Genomic DNA, 26,646 nt, shown 5'->3' with positions numbered 1-26,646 from the left:
CTGTTAAACAGATGGAGGGATTGATTGCCCAGAAAATGTTCTGGAAGTGATGTGGCTTAATGACAAAACAGTGCCGGTTTTGCATATGGAAGGTCTTTTGTTTGATTTCCAGTGTCTCTACAGTGCATCTGCAGTGTAGAAATAATGCAGTTTGACACCACTTTAACTGCCATGGCTCGATATTATCTTGCTTACCTTTGCTAGGGATACCTGGTAGTTCGATCTTTAAATCTTCATATTGTGTCAGCTTTTCCAGTTGTTTCTCCAGTTGTTGTTGTTGTTATTATTATTATTATTATTATTATTATTATTTGAAACACAACAAGATGTGTCCACAGCAGACACTCTGCTGGCTGTTCTATTGAATCACACATAGAATCATAGAATCAAAGAGTTGCAAGAGACCTCATGGGCCATCCAGTCCAACCCCCTGCCAAGAAGCAGGAATATTGCATTCAAATCACCCCTGACAGATGGCCATCCAGCCTCTGCTTAAAAGCTTCCAAGGAAGGAGCCTCCACCACACTCCAGGGCAGAGAGTTCCACTGATGAACGGCTCTCACAGTCAGGAAGTTCTTCCTAATGTTCAGATGGAATCTCCTCTCTTGTAGTTTGAAGCCATTGTTCCGCGTCCTAGTCTCCAGGGAAGCAGAAAACAAGCTTGCTCCCTCCTCCCTGTGGCTTCCTCTCACATATTTATACATGGCTATCATATCTCCTCTCAGCCTTCTCTTCTTCAGGCTAAACATGCCCAGTTCCCTAAGCCGCTCCTCATAGGGCTTGTTCTCCAGACCCTTGATCATTTTAGTCGCCCTCCTCTGGACACATTCCAGCTTGTCAATATCTCTCTTGAATTGTGGTGCCCAGAATTGGACACAATATTCCAGGTGTGGTCTAACCAAAGTGGAATAGAGGGGTAGCATTACTTCCTTAGATCTAGACACTATGCTCCTATTGATGCAGGCCAAAATCCCATTGGCTTTTTTTGCTGCCACATCACATTGTTGGCTCATGTTTAACTTGTTGTCCGCGAGGACTCCAAGATCTTTTTCACACGTACTGCTCTCGAGCCAGGCATTGTCGCCCATTTTGTATCTTTGCATTTCGTTTTTCCTGCCAAAGTGGAGTATCTTGCATTTGTCACCGTTGAACTTCATTTTGTTAGTTTCAGCCCATCTCTCTAATCTGTCAAGATCGTTTTGAATTCTGCTCCTGTCCTCTGGAGTATTGGCTCTCCCTCCCAATTTGGTGTCGTCTGCAAACTTGATGATCCTGCCTTCTAACCCTTCATCTAAGTCATTAATAAAGATGTTGAACAGGACCGGGCCCAGGACGGAACCCTGCTTGTGGCACTCCACTGGTCACTTCTTTCCAGGATGAAGAGGAAGCATTGGGGAGAATCACCCTTTGGGTTCGTCCATTTAACCAATCCCAGATCCACCTCACCGTAGTTTTGCCTAGCCCACATTGGACTAGTTTCCTTGCCAGAAGGTCATGGGGGACCTTGTCGAAGGCCTTCCTGAAATCCAGGTACACTACATCCACGGCATTCCCCGCATCTACCCAGCTTGTAACTCTATGGAAAAAAGAGATCAGATGAGTCTGGCATGACTTGTTTTTGATAAATCCATGTTGACTATTAGCGATGACCGCATTTGTTTGTAAGTGTTTGCAGACCGCTTCCTTAACAATCTTTTCCAGAATCTTGCCTGGTATCGACGTGAGGCTGACCGGACGGTAGTTGTTTGGGTCATCCTTTTTTCCCTTCTTGAAGATTGGGACCACATTGGCCCTCCTCCAATCTGCTGGAACTTCTCCCGTTCTCCAAGAACTCTCAAAGATTGTCAAAGGCTTTCATGGCTGGAATCACTAGGTTCTTGTGGGATTTTTCGGGCTATAGAGCCATGTTCTAGAGGCATTTTTCCTGACGTTTCGCCTGCATCTATGGCAAGCATCCTCAGAGATAGAGGTCCTCTACCTCTGAGGATGCTTGCCATAGATGCAGGTGAAACGTCAGGAGAAATGCCTCTAGAACATGGCTCTATAGCCCGAAAAAACCCACAAGAACCTACTCTCAAAGATGATTGCCAATGGTTCCGAAATGACTTCCCCTAGTTCCTTCAGTACTCTTGGGTGTAGTTGATCTGGCCCTGAAAGGGAACTTGAACTCATTTAGAGCGGCCAGGTATTCCAAGGTTTTGGCTTGCTTTGAAGGGCTCTATCCAAGATGCAGCACCAAGTGAGACAGAATTCAGCACCCTGGAGAGCTCATGTAAAGCTTAGTTTGGATATATGTGATTCCCCCATCACTGAAAAGCCACATCACTGACAAATGTTAGAAACAGAATTCTAGTTGTCTCCACAGATGTTTTCCCCCCAAATTTGCACAACTCCCAATCTATTTTCCCTTGCAAGCTTGAGCTTTGATTCCCTTCCCCTCCTCACCAAGGAAAGGAGGCCTTGGCGGCTCTTATCTAGGCCGATATTGTTACACATCCGATTGCTCTTGCCGCGAGAGTCGATCGCCTTCTCTTTGTTACTCTGCCCTAGATCTTTTAAGTGATTGCTTCGGCAAAGAAGCAAGGTGTCTGCCGATATCCCGGAGCGAATGCTCAACCACCGAGCTCTTATTTCCCTTTGTGGCCTTTCAGGCGAAATTGAAGTTGCCGGCCGCGGTTGCCGGCTCAAACTCCCCGGCCCCATGCCCCTGAAACCTTATTCGAGGACACAATATACCTAAAGGAGGAAAAAGTCCCATGCTCTGGTCCCTTCGTAGATGGAGATGGGAGATGGCTTAATAATTGATGCTCATGCAAAGAGCACCTTGAAACTCACACCAAGCTGGACGACCGGGTGACTGTCACCCCTATCATCCCCAGCTGGCATTGGTGGGGATTGTGGGAGCCATTATCTGTTTTTTAAAACATTAATTGTATTTTTAAATGTATAAGGCCATTGAAGTTCCAGTGTTGGAACTTAAGGAAATTTGGAATTATGCATCGATAACTGTTGCATATTCCTGATCTTTCTTCGCAGCCATAAATCCACAAACTTGCCTCAAGTAGTTGGGATGGGATGGGAACTGAATAGTTTTCTAGATATTGTTTCACTGCAAGTCCCATCAGCTCTATCCAAACATATAGAATTTGGGAAATGCAGTGTGGCAGTGTCTAGAATCCCATGCAATTCCAGCTTGGTATTTTTTTTCCAGCTGCATGCTTAAACATAACTCTTACTCATAAGTTATTTATTTATTTAGAACTTTTATATACAGGTCTTCTCACCTCCGACGAGGGACTCAGGCCGGTTCACAACGGAGGATTCATACACAATAGTTTAAAACATCCCATCCCATAATACACTAATATAAGAACACATTAAAATACAACCATATAATTACATAAGGCCAAGTCGTCAGAATGAAATCACAATTCATCACCATCCGTCCGTGTGGTCCAGTTATTGACTCACTCATCAAATGCCGGATTCCAGAGCCAAGTTTTCACCAGCTTTCTAAAGGTCAGGAGAGAAGGGGCAGTTCTAATCTCCAATGGGAGAGAGTTCCAGAGCCGAGAGGCCACCACCGAGAAGGACCTGTCCCTCGTCCCCACCAGACGCGCTTGAGAGGCCAGTGGGACCGAGAGCAGGGCCCCTCCAGAAGATCTTAACAACCCTAATAGTTCATAGGGGAGAGTTCGTTCAGACAGGTAAACTGGGCCGGAGTCGTTTAGGGATTTATAGGTCAACACCAGCACTTTGAATTGTGCTGGGAAGCTAATTGGCAGCCAGTGGAGCTGGCGCAACAGAGGAGTAGTATGCTCCTGTTAGTAATCTGGCTGCCACTCGTTGGACTAATTGCAGCTTCCGGGCAGTCTTCAGAGGCAACCCCACGTAGAGAGCGTTGCAGTAGTCTGTACGGGATGTAACCAGAGCATGGACCACCGTGGCCAAGTCAGACTTCCCAAGGTACGGGTGCAGCTGGCGCACAAGTTTTAAGTAACTAAACAATTCCTTTTTGTAACTTAAGAATACACATCTTAATATTACAAGCCACTGGTCTATGGCACAAAACACATTCCCCTCCATGCCTTCACAAAGCATGAAGTAACGGCATAAGCCTTACGCCGGCACTGGAACCATGTGATGTTCCTAATCTGCCTTTAAGTGAAGCCACTTCTCCTCCTCCTCCTCCTCCTCCTCCTCCTCCTCCTCCTCCTCCTCCTCCTCCTCCTCCTCCTCCTTCTCCTCCTCCTCCTCCCCCTCCTCCTTCTCCTCCTTAGGCAGTCCCTCATTGTCCGAGTAGGATAGTCCTCCAGGATCAGTGTCCTGGCGGTAGGTCCATAGGTGACTGTGAAGCCCTATTCTTGATCTGCATCTTCTCCCGCAGTGAGGGCATTGGTTTACAGGCGGGAGGCGGTCTCGGTCGAGGTTGGCTTGTCGCACCTTCCTCTTGGCACGTTTCTCTCTTTCACCCTCCATTCGTGTCTCTTCAAATTCTGCAGCACTGCTGGTCACAGCTGACCTCCAGCTGGAGCGCTCAAGGGCCAGGGCTTCCCAGTTCTCAGTGTCTATGCCAAAGTTTTTAAGGTTGGCTTTGAGCCCATCTTTAAATCTCTTTTCCTGACCACCAACATTCCGTTTTCTGTTCTAGAGTTCGGAGTAGAGCAACTGCTTTGGGAGACGGTGGTCAGGCATCCGGACAATGTGGCCGGTCCAGCGGAGCTGATGGCGGAGGAGCATCACTTCAATGCTGGTGGTCTTTGCTTCTTCGAGCACGCTGACATTTGTCTGCTTGTCTTTCCAAGAAATTTGCAGAATTTTCTGGAGGCAACGCTGATGGAATCGTTCTAGGAATTGCATGTGATGTCTGTAGACAGTCCATGTTTCGCAGGCATATAGCAGGGTTGGGAGGACAATAGCTTTATAAACAAGCACCTTGGTATCCCTACAGATCGATGCCCTGGTCCTCAAACACTCTCTGCTTCATTCAGGAAAATGCTGCACTCACAGAGCTCAGACAGTGTTGTATTTCGGTGTCGATGTTGACTTTGGAGGAGAAGTGGCTGCCAAGGTAGCAGAAATGGTCAACATTTGTAATGTTACACCATTAAGCTGTATCACTGGCATTGGAGAGGGGTTGGCTGGTGTCTGCTGGAACAGCACTTTGGTTTTCTTGAAGTTCAATGACAAGCCAAGCAGATCGTATGCTTCTGCGAAGGTGTTTAGAGTGGCTTGTAGGTCTTCTTCAGAATGCACACAGACGACATTGTCATCAGCATACTGGAGTTCTATAACATATGTTGTTGTGACCTTGGTTTTGGCTTTCAGTCTGCTGAGGTTAAACAGCTTGCCATCTGTCCGATCGATGATTTCCACTCCGGTGGGAAGCTTCCCGTCAACAAGATGAAGTAGCGATGAGGATGGAAAATAAGGTTGGGGCAATAACACATCATTCCTGTTTGACACCTGATTTCACATTGCATAACTAAAAAAAGGAACTGAAATGTATTTTGATGTTTTCATATTTATACAACAAGTGAAGCCATCTCTCATTCAGATATAGTTACTTAGTGAGATCTTCATTATTGGAAATTAATTATATTGGAATTGGAATTGCTGAAGGAGTGATATGCTTGCAGGAGGATCGCAATTTGTATGCTATCTGCAACTCATGTGTCCGAACAGTCCTTTGTAAAAGCTCATTTTCTTTTTGTGTTGTTTTTTTTTCTGTTGACAGGATTGCTCCTTCTTCACGCGAAAGGAAATTCTCCGGTAAGCAGACCATCTGCCTTGCATGTTTGGTAAAGGAAAAGCCTTTCTTATTTTGCATCCCTCTGCATGGCAGGGATTCTAGAAAGTGCACATGCGTTTACACTAGGGCCTCCCAACTGTTGGTGAACTATAACTCCCAGTCACCATTGTATTTACTTCTTTAGTTAAAAACATGCCATTGCAAAAGATAGAAACCCTTAATTATCAATGCTATTACAAACAGTTTTGTGATATACTGATATACTCGGAAAACTGACCAGGCTAGCTGGAATAATTGAAATTTATTGCCCCAAATACCTCCCCAAAGCTGTGTGTTATTTCATTTAAATGCACGATATAATAATAATTAATAATAACCTTATTTATATCCCACCACCATCTCATGGGGTGGCTCATTAAAGCACATGGCAGTGCAGAGGAATATACGAATACAGTAAAACACATAACAATTGGAAACAATAACAATAACAGTAAGATAAAACAGATGTATATAAAAACAGCTTATAAAAACCCCTACTACTGTATATACTCAAGTATAAGCCTAGTTTTTCAGCCCTTTCTTTAGGCTGAAAAGCCCCCCTTGGCTTACACTAGGGTGACAGTCCTGGCAGGAAGGCATGGAACTGAAAGAAGGGCTTCTTTCAGCCCCAAACGTTCCTGCCAAGACCCTCACCTCTGTACACAGCAACCCAGCTCTCCTTCCTCTCCTCTTCTCTTGGCGCAGTGCACGTCTTTCTCTCCTCCTCTCTTGGCACAGTGCACACCCTCCTCTCTCAGTATAGCGCACATCTTCCTCTCCTCCTCTCTCGGCGCAGCTCATGCCTTCCTCTCCTCCTCTCTTGGCACAGTGCTTGCCTTTCTCTTCTCCTCTCTCAGCGCAGCGCACGTCTTCCTCTCCTCCTCTCTTGGTGCAGCACATGTCTTCTCCTCCTCTTCAGGGCAGTGCACAACTTGCTCTCCTCCTCTCTTGACACAGTGCACACCTTCCTCTCTCAGTATAGCGCACATCTTCCTCTCCTCCTCTCTCAGTGCAGCTCACGCCTTCCTCTCCTCCTCTCTTGGCACAGTGCTTGCCTTTCTCTTCTCCTCTCTCAGCGCAGCGCACGTCTTCCTCTCCTCCTCTCTTGGTGCAGCACATGTCTTCTCCTCCTCTTCAGGGCAGTGCACAACTTGCTCTCCTCCTCTCTTGACACAGTGCACACCTTCCTCTCTCAGTATAGCGCACATCTTCCTCTCCTCCTCTCTCAGTGCAGCTCACGCCTTCCTCTCCTCCTCTCTTGGCACAGTGCTTGCCTTTCTCTTCTCTCTCAGCGCAGTGCACGTCTTCCTTTCCTCCTCTCTTGGTGCAGCACATGTCTTCTCCTCCTCTTCAGGGCAGTGCACGACTTCCTCTCCTCCTCTCTTGACACAGTGCACAACTTCCTCATCTCCTCTCTCGGTGCAGGACATATTTTCCTGTCCTCTGCTCTTGCTGCAGCACATGCCTTCCTCTCCTCCTCTCTTGATGTAGTGCACCTCTTCCTCTCCTCCTCTCTCGGCGCAGCGCGTGCCTTTCTCTCCTCCTCTCTTGGTGCAGCACATGTCTTCTTCTCCTCTTCAGAGCAGTGCATGACTTCCTCTCCTCTCTTGACACAGTGCACACCTTCCTCATCTCCTCTCTCGGTGCAGCACATATTTTCCTGTCCTCTGCTCTTGCCGCAGCACACGCCTTCCTCTCCTCCTCTCTCAGCACAGCACGTGCCTTTCTCTCCCCTCTCAGCGCAGCGCATGTCTTCCTCTCCTCTCATGGTGCAGCACATGTCTTCATCTCCTCTTTTGGCGCAGCACACGCCTTCCTCTCCTCCTCTCTCAGCGCAGTGCATGCCCTTCTCTCCTCTCTCGGTGCATCACATGTCTTCCTGTCCTCTCCCGGCACAGCACATGTCTTCCTTTCCTCCTCTCTTGATGTAGTGCATGTTTTCCTCTCCTTCTCTCTCGGCGCAGCGCATGCCTTTCTCTCCTCTCTCAGCGCAGTGCATGTCTTCCTCTCCTCTTTTGGTGCAACACACGCCTTCCTCTCCTCCTCTCTCTTTGCAGTGCACGCCTTCCTCTCCTCCTCTCTTGGCGCAATGCATACCTTCCTGTCCTCCTCTCTTGGCACAACATGTCTTCCTCTACTCTTCTTTTTACACAGTGCGCCCTTCCTCTCCTCCTCTTTTGGTGCACTGCACATTTCCTCTCCTCCTCTCTCAGCTCACTGTGCCCCTTCCTCTCTTCCTCACTTGGCGTCAGTCTTTTCCTTATTCATATACACACACCATTTCCCCCCAAATGTATAGTTAAAATAAACCATGGTGATTATTGGAAGGATACATAAGCACATTTACAATGAAGAAGGTTAGAATAATGATTTAACTAGAGTTGGACCTTCTTATCTGTATTTATGTAAATGTTCCAAAACATTTAACCTAATGATGCCTCAATTAATGTAATTTAATTGGTATGTATTTTTATTTTGGAAATTACCAGTAACTGTTGCATTTCCCACCCTCGGCTTATACTCGAGTCCATACGTTTTCCCAGTTTTTTGTGGTAAAATTAAGTGCCTCAGCTTAAATTCGGGTCGGTTTATACTTGCGTATATACGGTAATTAAACTGCTCAATAACACGCAGCAATAGCTGCAGATAAAATGACCGTATCAGTTTCAGTCGCATTAAGTGCCCGAGTTAAACAATGTGCTTGGTCCTCAAGTATTAAGTAATGTTAACCCTGTTCGAAGGCCTGTTTGAAAAGCCATGTTTTCAAGTTTTTTCCAAAAACATTGTCGTGCGAAGGCTTGCTTAATTTTCTCAGGGGAAGTTGGTATCACTGCCACGTAGCAGGAAGCCAATGGAAGCGAACGAGTAGTACCAGTTGTCAGTAGCTCATTGACTGGCATTGTGGTGAAGGTTAGAGATGAGCATCTCCATTTCGTTTTCCTCCAAGTGTGACGTTTGTGCTGTGCAAGGGATATTATTATTATTATTATTATTATTATTATTAAACTTTATTTGTACCCCGCTAGCATCTCCCGAAGGATTCGATGCGGCTTACACAGGCCGAGGTCTCAACACACAATACAACAATACAATCTAAGCAAATCAAACAATTAAAAACAGAATAAAGCAAAGTAAACAACAGGCACAATATTTATTTATTTATTTATTTGCTTTATTTCTATACCGCGTTTCTCAGCCTAATTAGGCGACTCAGTGCGGTTTACACAATGCAGGTTATCACAACAATAAACAGTTAAAAACACATCATACACAACAACAAAATCAACAATTATTATCAATTCATGACGCCTCGATAACAGAGCAAAATCCATTCTCATAATCCTTGTGCCATTCCTATGTTCAATTTTACCGTCTTCCTGTGTTCAGTGGCACTGTTTAGCCAAACGCTTGCTCGTAGAGCCAAGTCTTAACCTTCTTCCGAAACGCCAGCAGCGAAGGAGCCTGTCTGATGTCTATAGCTTCACAGGTGCAGCTGGCGGGTACGAGAGACAGGGCCTTTTCTGTGGTGGCCCCGCGGCTATGGAACGCCCTGCCCTTGGAGGTAAGATCAGCCCCTTCATTGATGATATTCCGAAGAAGATTGAAGACCTGGATGTTTAAGCAGGCATTTGGTTAACCCAATGCAACGAATGGTAACTGACTAAAGGACTGGCAACATGGATGACGAACTGGATCACGTTTTTAGTTAAGAGTCGAACTGGATTGGTATTGATGTATGAATTGTGTTTTTATGTTTTTTATGTTTTTTATGCTTTTAACTGTATACTGTTGATTGTTATATTATGTTGTAAACCGCGTTGAGTCGCCGGCTAGGCTGAGAAACGGCGGCATATAAATATAGCAAATAAATAAATAAATAAATAAATATAGGTAGGGCATTCCATAGCCGAGGGGCCACCACCCGAGAAGGCCCTGTCCATCGTCCCCGCCAACCGTGCCTGTGACGCAGGCGGGACCGAGAGCAGGGCCTCCCCGGACGATCTTAATGTCCACATCAGTTCATAGGTGGAGATGCGTTTGGAGAGGTAAGTGGGGCCGGAACCGTTTAGGGTTTTGTAGGCTAATTCCAGCACCTTGAATTGTGCCCGGTAGCAGATTGGCAGCCAGTGGAGCTGGCTCAACAGAGTATGCTCCCTGAGTGCCGCTCCTGTTAACAACCTGGCTGCCGAGCGCTGGACCATCTGAAGCTTCCGGGCAGTTTTCAAGGGCAGCCCCACGTAGAGCGCGTTGCAGTAATCTATGCGGGATGTAACCAGAGCATGGACTACCATGGCCAAGTCAGACTAAAACACACTAAAACTGGGCCGGGCCAGGTGGGTACAGGATTAAAAGTGCTGATGTGACAGGAGGTGTATATAGGGCTTCCAGGGCAAGTGCGATGTGCGATGTGCAGCAGTCATTGGTTCTGGTAAAGTGATTATGGGACTTGGTAGAGGAGATTTCCTAATCTGGAAAGGCACATTGGAAAAGCCAGGTTTTCAAGTTCTTTCTGAAGACAGCCAATGAAGGGGCCTGTCTAAGGTCTTTGGGGAGGGTGTTCCAGAGTTGGGGGGCCACCACGGAAAAGGTCCTGTCCCGCGTCCCCACCAAGCGCGCTTGCGACGCCGGTGGGATCACGAGCAGGGCCTCTCCAAATGACCGAAGTGAACACGTGGGTTCGTAGACGGAGATGCGGTCACGCAGGTAGGCTGGTCCCAAACCGTTCAGGGCTTTGTAGGTAAGCACCTGCACCTTAAATTGGGCTCAGAATATGAACGGCAGCCAGTGGAGCTCCTTGAACAGGAGGGTTGACCTCTCTCTGTAAGGGGCCCCAGTTAGCATCCTGGCTGCTGATCGTTGGACCAGTTGGAGCTTCCGAGCCATCTTCAAGGGCAGCCCCACGTAGAGCGCATTGCAGTAATCCAATCTGGAGGTGACCAAGGCATGGACCACTCCGGCCAGAACCGCCTTCGCGAGGTACGGCCACAGTTGGCGCACGAGTCTCAGTTGTGCGAAAGCGAAAGGTTACTGGGCACGTAGCTCTTGCAGGAAACTTTCTCAGGGGAAGTTGGTGTCACTGCCGTGACTGAAGGTTTCGAAAGCCAGGAGAACCAGCAGGGACATACTTCTCCTGTCTAGTTCTCTGCGGAGGTCATCCACTAAGGCAGCGGTTCTCAACCTGGGGGTCGGGACCCCTTGGGGGGTCGTGAGGGGGTGTCAGAGGGGTCTCCAAAGACCATCGGAAAACACAGTATTTTCTGTTGGTTATGGGGGTTCTGTGTGGGAAGTTTGGTCCAATTGGTGGGGTTCAGAATGCTCTTTGATTGTAGGCGAACTATAAATCCCAGCAACTACAACTCCCAAATGTCAAGATCTATTGTTCCCAAACTCCATCAGCGTTCAAATTTGGGCAAATTGAGTACCTGTGCCAAAATCAATCCCCCCCTCCAACCCCTACCAGTTTGGTTCAATTCCATCATTGGTGGAGTTCAAAATGTTTTTTGAATGTAGGTGAACTATAAATCCCAGCAACTACAACTCCCAAATGACAAAATAATTTTTTTTGAGTGAAGGACGTACATTGGGTTATTAGGTGTCTGGTGTCCAAATTTGGTGTCAATTCGTCCAGTGGTTTGTAAGTTCTGTTAATCCTACAAATGAACATTACATATTATTATTATTATTATTATTATTATTATTATTATTAGTCATCCCCTGCCACGCGTTGCTGTGGCCCACTTGGGGGGTTCTGTGTGGGAGGTTTAGCCCAGTTCTATCATTGGTGGGGTTCAGAATGCTCTTTGAATGTAGGTGAACTATAAATCCCAGCAACTACAACTCCCAAATGTCAAGATTCTATTTCCCCCAAACTCCACCAGTGTTTATATTTGGGCATATTGAGTATTTGTGCCAAGTTTGGTCCAGATCCATCATTGTTTGAGTCCACCGTGATCTCTGGATGTAGGTGAACTACAACTCCAAAAACGAAGGACACTGCCCACCAAACCCTTCCAGTATTTTCTGTTGGTCATGGGAGAACTATGTGCCAAGTTTGGTTCAATTCCATCGTTGGTGGGGTTCGGAATGTTCTTTGAATGTAGGTGAACTATAAATCCCAGCAACTACAACTCCCAAATGTCAAGATTCTATTTTCCCCAAACTCCACCAGCGTTCACATTTGGGCATATTGAGTATTCTTGTAGTGTTTGGTCCAGATCCATCATTTTTTGAGTCCAGAGTGCTCTCTGGATGAAGGTGAACTATAAATCCCAGCACCTACAACTCCCAAATGACAAAATCAATTTTTTTTTTTTAGTGAAGGACATACATTGGGTTGTTAGGTGTCTTGTGTCCAAATTTGGTGTCAATTCGTCCAGTGGTTTTGAGTTCTGTTAATCCCACAAACGAACATTACAGACATTTATTTATTTATTTATTTGTATATATATGTATATATGTGTGTGTATGTATGTGTGTGTGTGTGTGTGTGTGTGTATATATATATATATATATATATATATATATATGATGCTAGAATTCCTGCTTGCGGAATCTGGAGTTTTAATTTGAGACACCCCCCCCCCCAAAAAAAAAACCACCCCAAGAGATGTGCACTGTACCCAAAAGGTAAAATAGAAGTGAGCCATCACTCTGTGTCCAAGGCAGTGGGACTTTCTGTTCTTTCCAAGAGCGTATCCCTGTGGAAGAACAGAGTGTGTCACGGAGGCAGTGGAGGGTGGAAAGGGAAATGGAGCAAACAGAGACGTTTCGGAGAGATGCATTGATGCCATACAGATGCCTCTCTTATGAAATCTCTGTATTTAGGGCAGTGTTTCTCAACCTGGGAGTTGGTACCCCTGTGAGCGTCGCAAGGGGGGTGTCAGAGGGGTCACCAAAGAACATCAGAAAACACAGTATTTTCTGCTGATCATAGGGATTCTGTGTGAGAAGTTTGCCCAAATTCTATCATTTGCGAGGTTCAGAATGCTCTTTGATTGTAGGTGAACTATAAATCCCGGCAACTACAACTTCCAAATGTCAAGGTCTATTTCCCCCAAACTCCACCAGTGCACACATCTGGGCATGTTCAGAATTTGTGCCAAGTTTGGTCCAGATCCATCATTATCTGAGTCCAGAGTGCTCTCTGGATATAGGGGAACTACAACTCCAAAACTCAAGGTCAATGCCCACCAAACCCTTCCAGTATTTTCTGTTGGTCATGGGAGTTCTGTGTGCCAAGTTCGGTTCAATTTCATCGTTGGAGTTCAGAATGCTCTTTGATCGTAGGTGAACTATAAATCCCAGGAACTACAGCTTCCAAATGTCAAGGTCCATTTTCCCCCAAACTTCACCAGTGTCACATTTGGGCATGTTCAGCATTTGTGCCAAGTTTGGTCCAGATCCATCATTGTTTGAGTCCACAGTGCCCTCCCAATGTAGATGAACTACAACTCCAAAACTCTTGTTGTTCAGAATGCTCTTTGATTGTAGCTGAACTATAAAACTCAGTAACTACAACACCCGAATGTCAAGGTCTATTTCCCCCAAAGTCCATCTGTTTTCATATCTCGGCATATAGGGTATTCATGCCAAATTGGATCCTGATCCATCATTGTTTGAGTCCACGATGCCCTCTCAATGTAGATGAACTACAACTCCAAAACTCAAGGTCAATGCTCAGCAAACCCTTCCAGTATTTTCTGTTGACCATGGGAGTTTTGTGTGCCAAGTTTGGTTCAATTCCATCATTGGTGGGGTTCAGAATGCTCTTTGATTGTAGGTGAACTATAAATCCCAGCAACTACAACTCCCAAATGTCAAGATTATATTTTCACCAAACTCCACCAGTGTTCACATTTGGGCATATTGAGTATTCGTGTAGAGTTTGGTCCAGATCCATCATTGTTTGAGTCCACAGTGCTCTCTTGATGCAGGTGAACTACAACTCCAAAACTCAAGGTCAATGCCCATCCAACCCTTCCAGTATTTTCTGTGGGTCATGGGAGTTCTATGTACCAAGACTGGTTTAATTCCATAATTGGTCAAGTTCAGAATGCTGTTTGATTGTAGGTGAACTATAAATCCCAGGAACTACAACTTCCAAATGTCAAGGTCTATTTTTCCCCAAACTTCACCAGTGTCACATTTGGGCATGTTCAGCATTTGTGCCATGTTTGGTCCAGATCCTTCATTGTTTGAGTCCATAGTGCCCTCTCAATGTAGATGAACTACAACTCCAAAACTCTTGTTGTTCAGAATGCTCTTTGATTATAGCTGAACTATAAAACTCAGTAACTACAACACCCGAATGTCAAGGTCTATTTCCCCCAAAGTCCATCTGTTTTCATATCTTGGCATATAGGGTATTCATGCCAAATTGGATCCTGATCCATCAGTGTTTGAGTCCACGCTGCCCTCTCAAGGTAGATGAACTACAACTCCAAAACTCTCGTAGGTCAGAATGCTCTTTGATTGTAGGTGAACTATAAATCTCAGTAACTACAACTCCCGAATGTCAAGGACTATTTCCCCCAAAGTCCATCTGTTTTCATATCTCGGCATGTAGGGTATTCATGCCAAATTGGGTCCTGATCCATAATTGTTTGAGTCCACAGTGCTCTCTTGATATAGGTGAACTACAACTCCAAAACTCAAGGTCAATGTCCACCAAAACCCTTCCAGTATTTTCTGTTGGTCATGGGAGTTTATGTACCAAGATTGGTTTAATTCCATATTTGGTGTTCAGAATGCTCTTTGATTGTAGGCGAACTATAAATCCCAGCAACTACAACTTCCAAATGTCAAGGTTTATTTTCCCCAAACTCCATCAGTGTACACATTTGGGCATGTTCAGCATTTGTGCCAACTTTGGTCCAGATCCATCATTGTTTGAGTCCACAGTGTTCTCTGGATGGAGGTGAACTACAACTCCAAAACTCAAGTCAATGCTCACCAAATCCTTCCAGTATTTTCTGTTGACATGGGAGTTCTATGTCCCAAATTTGGTTCAATTCCATCATTGGTGGAGTTCAGAATGCTCTTTGATTGTACGTGAACTATAAATCCCAGCAATTACAACTCCCAAATGACAAAATCAATCCCTCCCAATCCCACCAATATTCAAATTTGGGCGTATCGGGTATTTGTGCCAAATTTGGTCCAGTGAATGAAAATACATCCTGCATATCAGATTACTTACTTTACTTACTTACTTAGGCGATCCCTTGTTGGCCGAGTAGGATAGTCTTCCAGGACCAGTGTTTTGGTGGATCCGTAGGTGACTGTGGAGCCCTATTCTTGATCTGCATTTTCTCCTGCAGTGAGGGCATCGGTTTCCAGGTGGAAGCTGGTCTCGGTCGGGGTTGGCTTGACACGCCTTCCTCTTGGCGCGTTTCTCTCTTTTTCCCTCCATTGGTGCCTTTTCAAATTCTGCAGCACTGCTGGTCACAGCTGACCTCCAGCTGGAGCGCTCAAGGGCCAGGGCTTCCCAGTTCTCAGTGTCTATGCCAGAGTTTTTAAGGTTGGCTTTGAGCCTATATTTAAATCTCTTTTCCTGCTCACCAACACTCCGTTCTTGTGTTCGGAGTAGAGCAACTGCTTTGGGAGATGGTGGTTGGGCATCCGGACAATGTGGCCGGTCCAACGGAGTTGATGGCAGAGGGCCATCGCTTCAATGCTGGCGGTCTTTGCTTTTTCCAGCACGCTGACATTTGTCCACTTGTCTTCCCAAGAGATTTGCAGGATTTTCCAGAGGCAGCGCTGATGGAATCATTGTAGGAATTGTATGTGACATCTATAGACAGTCCACGTTTCGCAGGCATATAGCAGAGATGGGAGGACAATAGCTTTATAAACAAGCACCTGGTCTCCCTACGGATGTCCTCAAACACTCTCTGCTTCATTCGGAAAAATGCTGCACTCGCAGAGCTCAGGCAGTGTTGAATTTCAGTGTCGATGTTGACTTTGGTGGAGAGGTGGCTGCCAAGGAAGCGGAAATGGTCAATATTTCCTAAAGTTACACCATTAAGTTGTATCTCTGGCATTGGAAAGGGACTGGATAGTGACTGCTGGAACAGCACTTTGGTTTTCTCGATGTTCAATGACAGGCCAAGCTTCTTGTATGCTTCTGCGAAGGTGTTTAGAGTGGCTTGTAGATCTTCTTCTGAATGAGCACAGACGACATTGTCATCAGCATATTGGAGTTCTAAAACAGATGTTGTTGTAACCTTGGTTTTGGCTTTTAGTCCGTTGAGGTTAAACAGCTTGCCATCTGTGCAATATCAGATATTTACATGACGATTCACAATAGTAGCAAAATCACAGTTATGAAGTAGCAACAAACATAATGTTATGGTTGGGGGTCACCACAACACCAACTGATCCCCAATCCATCTAAAACACAGACATGTGCCTTTCATCTCAAGAACAGACAAGCATCCCGAGCTCTGAAGATCACCTGGGAAGGAATCCCACTGGAGCATTGCAGCACACCCAAATACCTGGGAGTCACTCTGGACCGTGCTCTGACCTACAAGAAGCACTGCCTGAACATCAAGCAAAAAGTGGGTGCTAGAAACAACATCATACGAAAGCTGACTGGCACAACCTGGGGATCACAACCAGATACAGTGAAGACATCTGCCCTTGCGCTGTGCTACTCTGCTGCTGAGTATGCATGCCCAGTGTGGAACACATCTCACCACGCAAAAACAGTGGATGTGGCTCTTAATGAGTCATGCCGCATTATCACAGGGTGCCTGCGCCCTACACCACTGGAAAAATTACACTGCTTAGCCGGTATTGCACCACCTGACATCCGCCGGGAAGTAGCAGCCAATAGTGAAAGGACCAAGGCAGTGACATCTCCAGCCCATCCCCTGTTTGGGTATCAGCCAGCACGTCAACGACTTAAATCTAGAAATAGTTTTCTAAGATCTACAGAGACACTCACTGGAACACCTCAGCAAGTGAGAGTCCAAAAGTGGCAGGCCCAAACCCAGAACCTCAACCAATGGCTGATACCCAATGAGAGACTCCCCCCTGGGCACACAGAGGACTGGGCGACCTGGAAGGCGCTGAACAGACTGCGCTCTGGCACCACGAGATGCAGAGCCAGCCTTCAGAAATGGGGCTACAAAGTGGAATCCTCGACATGCGAGTGTGGAGAGGAGCAAACCACTGACCACCTGCTGCAATGCTACCTGAGCCCTGCCACATGCACAAGGGAGGACCTTCTTGCAGCAACACCAGAGGCACTCCAAGTGGCCAGATACTGGTCAAAGGACATTTAATCAACTCTCATACTCACAAATTCTGTAATCTGCTTGTTTGCTTTGTTTCTGTTAGAAATGTAATATAATTTGACTGGTTGTTCTGACACGACAAATAAAACCACAACACGAGGAACTGTATTAAGGGGTCACGGCATTTGGAAGGCTGAGAAACACTGATTTAGGGTCACCCATTATGATCTTAACGGCGCTCCATGCAGTCATGCCGGCCACATGACCTTGGAGGTGTCTATGGACAACGCCGGCTCTTCGGCTTAGAAATAGAGACGAGCACCACACCCCAGAGTCAGACATGACTGGACTTAATGTCAGGGGACAACCTTTACCTATTATGATCTTAGTTAGGAGAGAGGGGTGCATACTTTCTCGTTTTGATGGGCTGAGCTCCAAGCAAGATAGAAGACCTTGGTGGAAATCTCCAGCCTCATCCCATTCTCCCCAAACATGTCCAAAACAACTGTGGAATAATTCCATCTGGGAAACCTTATCATAGCTAATCAATTTAAGGAACAATCTACCAGTCTCATTTCTCATGCAGAGAACGAACGAAAGCTAGAAAGGAGGGAGACAAATGACTGGTTCTCATCCTCGGCACAGAAAATTAATGGAATTTAATATCGCATTAGCAACGTCAAAACGGTCACGGAGAATGGATGGAGACGAAAAGCAGACTGCCAGGAAAGCACAGCAGGCCTCAAATTGAGAGCAGAAATGTTTGCAATTTTTTAAATCATAGGAATTGTAGTTTTATAAGGTCTTGCGCTTTCCCTGCCAAAGAGTAGTGCCTGTGTTTGATTTTCCATTATGTTATTTTCTACTATTTATTGTATTTGATTGGTTTATTTTTTATTGTGATGTTATTTTGTTGTTTATATTTTATGTTGCTGTAATGTATTGATACCAAGGGGCTTGTTTATAAAGCTATTGTCCTCCCAACCCTGCTCTATGCCTGTGAGACGTGGACTGTCTACAGACGTTACATGCAACTCCTGGAACAATTCCATCAGCGCTGCCTCCGGAAAATCCTGCAAATCTCTTGGGAAGACAAGCGGACAAACGTCAGCATGCTGGAAGAAGCAAAGACCACCAGCACTGAAGCGATGATCCTCCGCCACCAACTCCGCCGGACCGGCCATGTTGTCCGGATGCCCGACCACCGTCTCCCAAAGCAGCTGCTCTACTCCGAACTCAAGAACGGAAAACAGAATGTTGGAGGACAGGAAAAGAGATTTAAAGATGGGCTCAAAGCCAACCTTAAAAACTCTGGCACAGACACTGAGAACTGGGAAGCCCTGGCCCTTGACTGCTCCAGCTGGAGGTCAGCTGTGACCAGCAGTGCTGCAGAATTTGAGGAGGCACGAGTGGAGGGTGAAAAAGAGAAACGTGCCAAGAGGAAGGCGCGTCAAGCCAACCCCAGCCGAGACTACCTTCCACTTGGAAACCAATGCCCTCACTGCGGAAGAAGATGCAGAGCAAGAATAGGGCTCCACAGCCACATATGGACCCACAAGAATATTGGAAGACAATCATCCTCGGAAAGCGAGGGATCACCTAAGTAAGTAAGTAAGTAAGTAAGTAAGTAAATGTATTGCTAGGCTTGGCCTCATGTAAACCACTCCGAGTCCCCTTTGAAGAGATGGTAGCCGGGTATAAATAAAGATTATTATTATTATTATTATTATTATTATTATTATTATTATTATTGTGCCTCACCAAACTGCAACTCCCATTCCAGCTTGTCAATATCTCTCTTGAATTGTGGTGCCCAGAATTGGACACAATATTCCGCTTTGGTTAGACCACACCTGGAATATTGTGTCCAGTTCTGGGCACCACAATTCAAGAGAGATACTGACAAGCTGGAATGTGTCCAGAGGAGGGCCACTAAAATAATCAAGGGTCTGGAGAACAAGCCCTATGAGGAGCGGCTTAAGGAGCTGGGCATGTGTAGCCTGAAGAAGAGAAGACTGAGAGGAGATATGATAGCCATGTATAAATATGTGAGAGGAAGCCACAGGGAGGAGGGAGCAAGCTTGTTTTCCGCTTCCCTGGAGACTAGGACAAAACGATATTGACAGACTAGAGAGATGGGCCAAACTAACAAAATGAAGTTCAAAAGTGACAAATGCAAGAGACTCCACTTTGGCAGAAAAAACGAAATGGAAAAATACAGAATGGGGGACAATGCCTGGCTCGAGAGCAGTACGTGTGAAAAAGATCTTGGAGTCCTCGTGGACAACAAGTTAAACATGAGCCAACAATGTGATGTGGCGGCAAAAAAAGCCAATGGGATTTTGGCCTGCATCAATAGGAGCATAGTGTCTAGATCTAAGGAAGTAATGCTACCCCTCTATTCTGCTTTGGTTAGACCACACCAGGAATATTGTGTCTAATTCTGGGCACCACAATTCAAGAGAGATATTGACAAGCTGGAGTGTGTCCAGAGAAGGGCGACTAAAATGATCAAGGGTCTGGAGAACAAGCCCTATGAGGAGCGGCTTAAGGAGCTGGGCATGTTTAGCCTGAAGAAGAGAAGGCTGAGAGGAGATACGATAGCCATGTATAAATATGTGAGAGGAAGCCACAGGGAGGAGGGAGCAAGCTTGTTTTCTGCTTCCTTGGAGACTAGGACGCAATGGAACAATGGCTTCAAACTACAAGAGAGGAGATTCCATCTGAACACGAGGAAGAACTTCCTGACTGTGAGAGCCGTTCAGCAGTGGAACTCTCTGCCCCGGAGTGTGGTGGAGGCTCCTTCTTTGGAAGCTTTTAAACAGAGGCTGGATGGCCATCTGTCAGGGGTGATTTGAATGCAATGCTCCTGCTTCTTGGCAGAATGGGGTTGGATTGGATGGCCCAGGAGGTCTCTTCCAACTCTTTCGTTCTATGATTCCTTGATTATTCCACAGCACTGAACCATGGCAGTGAAAAGTGGTGCAAAACTGCATTCACTCTTCAGAGTAACGGCACCCAGACTTTAATAATAATAATAATAATAATAATAATAATAATAATTATTATTATTATTATTTATACCCTGCCACCATCTCCCCGCCGGGGACTCGGAGAGGGTTACATGAGGCCAAGCCCAAACCACAAAATACAATAAAATACAACCGAAAATGCAAACAAAGCACAACCTTCTTAAGGTCTTCGCAGCTTTGAGGCAAAATTTCAGTTCCGCATATTTAGCTGTTCAGGAACCCGTATGATCCTCCTGTGGATGAAGAAAGATGAATGGCCTGGCTCGGAACATGCTGACTGAGCTTTCCATATAGCTAGGCCGATCCATCAATTCATCCGTTGGACAAATGGGATAGTTGTCCTGGATGCCTTCCCAGTTCCTGTGTACACTTAAGTCTTTAGTTTGGGATTGTGGAAGCCGGTGGGTGAGAGAGAGAAGAACAGGATTGAAGAGATAGAGGTAGAAGATGGGGGTTTGAGAGATGGAAGAAGGGGACCCAAGAGATGGAAGTACACTCACGAGATGGAAGAAGGAGACCCAAGAGATGGAAAAAGAGGACCCAAGTGATGGAAGAATGACACCCAAAAGATGGAAGAAAGGCACCCAAGAGAAGGAAGAAGAACACCCAAGAGATGTAAGAAGGACACCCAAGAGATAAAAGAAGGGCACCTAAGAGATGGAAGAATGGGACCCAAGAGATGGAAGAGGGGCACCCAAGAGATGGAAGAAGTTATCCAAGAGATGAAAGAAGGGCACCCAAGAGATGGAAGAAGGGCATCCAGGAGATGGAAGAAGGGCAGGAGAAGGAAGAAGGACACTCACAAGATGGAAGAAGGGGACCTAAGAGATGCAAGAAGGGTACCCAAGAGAAGGAAGGACACTCACGAGATGGAAGAAGGAGACCCAAGAGATGGAAAAAGAGGACCCAAGTGATGGAAGAATGACACCCAAGAGATGGAAGAAAGGCACCCAAGAGAAGGAAGAAGAACACCCAAGAGATGTAAGAAGGACACCCAAGAGATAAAAGAAGGACACCTAAGAGATGGAAGAATGGGACCCAAGAGATGGAAGAAGGGCACCCAAGAGATGGAAGAAGTTATCCAAGAGATGAAAGAAGGGCACCCAAGAGATGGAAGAAGGGCATCCAGGAGATGGAAGAAGGGCAGGAGAAGGACACTCAGAAGATGGAAGAAGGGGACCCAAGAGATGCAAGAAGGGCACCCAAGAGAAGGAAGGACACTCACGAGATGGAAGAATGAGACCCAAGAGATGGAAAAAGAGCACCCAAGAGATGGAAGAAGGGCACCCAAGAGATGGAAGAAGGGGGCACAAGAGAATGAAGAAGGGGACCCAGGAGATGGAAGAAGGGCACCCAAGAGATGGAAGAAGGAGACCCAAGAAGAAAGGCACCCATGAGATGGAAGAAGGGCACCCAAGAGGCGGAAGGAGACCCAAGAGATGGAAGAAGGGCACCCAAGAGAAGGAAGGACACTCACAAGATGGAAGAATGGGGCCCAAGAGATGGAAAAAGAGCACCCAAGAGATGGAAGAAGGGGGCACAAGAGAATGAAGAAGGGGACCCAGGAGATGGAAGAAGGGCACCCCAGAGATGGAAGAAAGGCACCCAAGAGATGGAAGAAAGGCACCCAAGAGGCGGAAGGAGACCCAAGAGATAGAAGAAGGCACCCAAGAGATGGAAGAAGGGCACCCAAGAGATGAAGAAGGACACTCACGAGATGAAAGAAGGGTACCCAAGAGATGGAAGAAGGGCACCCAAGAGATGGAAGAAAAACACCCAAGGGATGGAAGAAAGGCACCCAAGAGATGGAAGGAGACCCAAATGATGGAAGAAGGGCACCCAAGAAATGGAAGAAGGGCATCCAAGAGATGGAAGAAGGGCACCCAAGAAATGAAAGAAGGGCACATGAGAAGGAAGGAGGAGACCCAAGAGAGGGAAGAAGAGCATCCAAGAGATAGAAGAGAAGGACTCCCAAGAGATGAAAGAAGGAGACCCACGAGATCGAAGGAGACTCAAGAGATGGAAGCAGGAGACCCAAGTGATGGAAGAAGGGCAGCCAAGAGATAGAGGAAGGGAAGTCTACAGATGAAGGAAAGGGAGCCAAGAGAGAGATGGACTAAGGGGATCCAAGGGAGAGACTAGCAAATGTCAAGACGTTCTCTCCTGCTACTGACCCACAGAACATCAAGACGATGAGGCTGAAATCTTTTTTTGCCATGCCCCAATCGACTGGTGCTATTGTGAAGACAATGGGGAGAGCGCAATTGACATTTAGTGCACCTTGGGGTCTAATGGCCAGCCTTCCGAATCGATGAGCCATTAAGCAGCTCTTATCTCTCATTTTCAGCTGCATCCTGCCTGCCTTTTGAAAAGCCTGTTCTCATTTCAGGGGAACGTGGTTTAGTTTAGCAGCTTGGCAGAAATCAATGAGGCCTGGGGCGAAAGAGCGGGAAGGCTCGTCATCTCTCCGAAAGGCAATGTTTAATGTTTCCGTGGGCTGAGAACCATGTCTATGGCTGTTTTAATCATTTTAATGTTTCATTCTACTATAGTATTTGTGGGTTGCTGTGAGTTTCCCAGGTTGTCTGGCCATTTTGCAGAAGCATTCTCTCCTGACGTTTTGCCCACATTTATGGCAGGCATCCTCAGAGGTTGTGAAGTCTGTTGGAAACTAGGCAAGTGAGGTTTATCTATCTGTGGAATGTCCACCGTGGGAGAAAGAACTCTTGTCTTTTTGAGGCAAGTGTGAATGTTGCCACCTTGATGAGCAGTTTGCAGCTTCAAAGCCAATGTGGTCCCAATCTTCAAGAAGGGAAAAAAGGACGACCCAAACAACTACTGTCCGGTCAGCCTCACGTCGATACCGGGCAAGATTCTGGAAAAGATTGTTAAGGAAGCGGTCTGCAAACACTTAGAAACAAATGCAGTCATCGCTAATACTCAACATGGATTTATCAAAAACAAGTCATGCCAGACTCATCTGATCTCTTTCTTCGATAGAGCTACAAGCTGGGTAGATGCGGGGAATGCCGTGGATGGAGCGTACCTGGATTTCAGTAAGGCCTTCGACAAGGTCCCCCATGACCTTCTGGCAAGGAAACTAGTCCAATGTGGGCGAGGCAAAACTACGGTGAGGTGGATCTGGAATGGGTTAAGTGGACGAACACAGAGAGTGCTCACTAATGCTTCCTCTTCATCTTGGAAAGAAGTGACGAGCGGAGTGCCGCAGGGTTCCGTCCTGGGCCCGGTCCTGTTCAACATCTTTATTAATGACTTAGATGAAGGGCTAGAAGGCAGGATAATCAAGTTTGCAGACGACACCAAATTGGGAGGGAGAGCCAAGACTCCAGAGGACAGGAGCAGGATTCAAAACGATCTTGACAGATTAGAGAGATGCATGGCCAAAACTAACAAAATGAAGTTCAACAGGGACAAATGCAAGATACTCCACTTTGGCAGAAAAAATGAAATGCAAAGATACAGAATGGGGGACAATGCCTGGCTCGAGAGGATCACTCCCAAGCTGCGAATCACTCCCAAGCTGCGAACCTGCGTCTTCAGGGGGAGTGTGACCCCCGTCTAACAGCCTCCACCTCTACTCTCATGGTGCCCACTCTTGCTTGTGTGTGTGTGTGTGTGTGTGTGTGTGTGGCCGTACACACACGCCTGGCTCGTAATCCTTTAACGGCCGGCTGTTTCCTCATGAGGAGGAGGGGCGTGGCCATGGGCCTCTTTGTGGACATGCAGTTTTGAAGTCCTTTCTGCTTTTTGTTTTCGTTGGTTTTTTTGAGTGAAGGACATACATTGGGTTGTTAGTTGTATCGTATCCAAATTTGGTGTCATTTCCCCCAGTGGTTTTTGAGTTCTGTTAATCCCACAAATGAACATTACGTTTTTATTTATATAGATTAGCTGTACCTGCCACGCATTGCTGTGGCCAACCTTCCCTCCCCCTTTCTTTCTTTCCTTCTTTCTTTCTCTCCTTCCTTCCTTTCCTCTTTTTCTTTCTCTTCTTCTTCCTTCTCTACCTGTTTCTTTTCTCGCTTCCTTTGCTCTTTGGTTCCATCCTGTCTTGTCTCTTTCCTTCCTTCCTTCCCTCCCTCTTTCTCTCTTTCGTTCCTTCTCTCCTTCCTTGCCTCTTTCACTTTTTTATTTCATTCTTTCCATCCTTCTCTCCTTCCTTCCTTCCTTCTCTACCCTTCTGTCTTCCCTTCTTTATCTCCTTCCCTCCTTCTTTCCCTCCTTCTTCCTTCCTTCTCTACCCTTCTTTCTTTCCTTCCTTCTCTACTTCCCTCTTTCTCTCCCTCCTTCTTCCTTCCTTCCCTACCCTTCTTCCTTTCCTTCCTTCTCTCCCTCCTTCTCTCCTCCCTTCCTTCCCTACCCTTCTTTTTTCCTTTCCTTCTTTCCTTCCCTCCTTCTTTCCCTTCTTCTCTCCCTCTTTCCTTCTCTACCTTTCTTTCTTTCCTTCTTTCTCTCCTTCCCTCCTTCTCTCCCTCCTTCTTCCTTCCTTCTCTACCCTTCTTTCTTTCCTTCCTTCTCTACTTCCCTCTTTCTCTCCCTCCTTCTTCCTTCCCTACCCTTCTTCCTTTCCTTCCTTCTCTCCCTCCTTCTCTCCTCCCTTCCTTCTCTACCCTTCTTTTTCCTTTCCTTCTCTCCTTCCCTCCTTCTTTCCCTTCTTCTCTACCTCTTTCCTTCTCTACCTTTCTTTCTTTCCTTCTTTCTCTCCTTCCCTCCTTCTTTCCCTCCTTCTCTCCATCCTTCCTTCTCTTCCTTCCTTCCTCCTTTCTGTGTATATGTTTTGTTTGTGTATATACATATATGTGTGTTTGTGTATATATATGTGGTTTTGCGCATGCATTGTAATGTTGTTGTTGTTTTTTTTTTAAGTCCCTTCTGCTGTGTTTTTCAGTGTTTTTATGAGTGTTGGTCACTCGTTGGCCTGAGAGGTGTCAATTCTCCCAGTGGTTTTTGAGTTCTGTGAATACCACAAACGAACATTACGTTTTTATTTATATAGATTGTTTATGATGGAACTTGAGCATCCGTAGATTTTGAACTGAAACTCCAACAGTTGTGAGGGGCTCACTTGTGTCTTGATAGATCAAATCGACAACATGGAGCAAGACTGCAAAGAGGAAAAAACGAGGAGGAGAAAGGCAGAGAAACAAAAGCAAATATTCTATAGCCAGCCACATTCTCCATGTCCAATTTACAGGAAATCCAGCCAGAAATTCTATTTCCCTTCTTTGAAATACGTCCTGCTTCTCATTTGAAGATCAATGCTGGGCGCAGATGAGTATCTGAGAGAAATGAGGCAGAGAGTCAAACGCGCATCTCAGAGAAACGAGGCAAGGAATCGATTTTAAGCAGAGCAATAAAAGAGGAGTCATCTCAGGTCAGGAGAGAAGTCCGACTTGGCCCCCAAATGAGATAAATGGGACATCAAGAAGCAAAGCCAAGAAGTTCAGGAGATATAACTGCCTGCTTATAAACTATCCATTTATTTCTTCCTGTATGTAAAGACTAGCTGTCCCTGCCATGCGTTGCTGTGACCCAGTATGTTGATCTGGAAAATAAAGTAATGAGAAAGTGTTGGTTTCTAATATATGTAATTCCTTTCTGCTTGTGGGTAAACAGTATTTCTTGCTGTTTCTTTGTCAGTGTTGATGTGGAGAGTGTCTGGTTTGCCCACCCTGGAACACGCAACGTACCATTGACCTTCTTTAAGGGTCCCTTTCAAATCTATGATACTATATCTCTCTGTGTGTGAATCAAATATATTTCTCTATATCTATCTATTAGGCTTGGGCGGTTTCGTTCGTTAATTTCGTAATTCGTTATTAATTCGTATTTAAATTAGCTTACGATCCAATATTGAGCCATGCAGGAATAGGGTGAGGAGTAATAAAGATTCGAAACAATTTTTTCAATTTATTTCGTAATTATTTTATAATTATTTCGAAATTATTTCGTTATTATTTTGTAATTATTTCGTAATTATTTTCGCATGTCTGGTGCAAGTTTTATAGTTGTTGTTTGTTTTATCACACCAACAGTCAACAACAGAGGGAGAGGGAAGCTTCAGAAGTTCCCCCTGTCCCATTTGGAGGTTTTTTTTAGCATATTGCGCAATCTCGTCCGCCATTAACGAATCAATTTGTAATTTTACGAAATTTCGTATATTTCGAAATTTTTTAAAAGAAAATTTTGAAATTATTAAAAAAAAACGAAACGCAAGGGCCCCCTAAAAACAAAACAAGTTTAGAACCAAATTTTTCCGTGGTTACCCAAGCCTACTATCTATGGCTGGATGGCTCTTTGTCAGGAGGGTTTGATTAAGTTATCTTCCCTGATGAAGGGAGTTGGATTGGATGGTCTTAAGTATTATCTGTTGGTCATGGGGGTTCTGTGTGGGAAGTTTGCCCCGGTGCTGTTGTTTGTGGGGTTCAGAATGCTGTTTGATTATAGGTGAACTGTGAATCCCAGTGACTACAACTCCCAAATGTCAAGGTGTATTTCCCCTAAACTCCATCTGTGTTCATATTTGGGCATATTGAGTGTTTGTGCCAGGTTTGGTCCG

At 45.7% G+C, this 26,646-nt stretch overlaps 1 protein-coding gene across 1 annotated transcript in view; it reads left to right on the top strand.

Moving 5' to 3' along the window:
• Positions 1 to 26,646, top strand: part of CIB2 (calcium and integrin binding family member 2) — a 64,436-nt gene that overhangs the window by 9,027 nt on the left and 28,763 nt on the right. Inside the window, exon 2 of the mRNA XM_067471253.1 lies at positions 5,738 to 5,772. Within this exon, the coding sequence (XP_067327354.1) occupies positions 5,738 to 5,772 (35 nt within the window). The remainder of the gene's footprint in view (positions 1 to 5,737; positions 5,773 to 26,646) is intronic.

The sequence above is a fragment of the Anolis sagrei genome, chromosome 9, assembly GCF_037176765.1.
Source record: "Anolis sagrei isolate rAnoSag1 chromosome 9, rAnoSag1.mat, whole genome shotgun sequence".
Classification (NCBI taxonomy): domain Eukaryota; kingdom Metazoa; phylum Chordata; class Lepidosauria; order Squamata; family Dactyloidae; genus Anolis; species Anolis sagrei.
The sequence above is the reverse complement of the archived record's forward strand: the minus strand, read 5'-3'. Positions and strand labels throughout refer to the sequence as shown.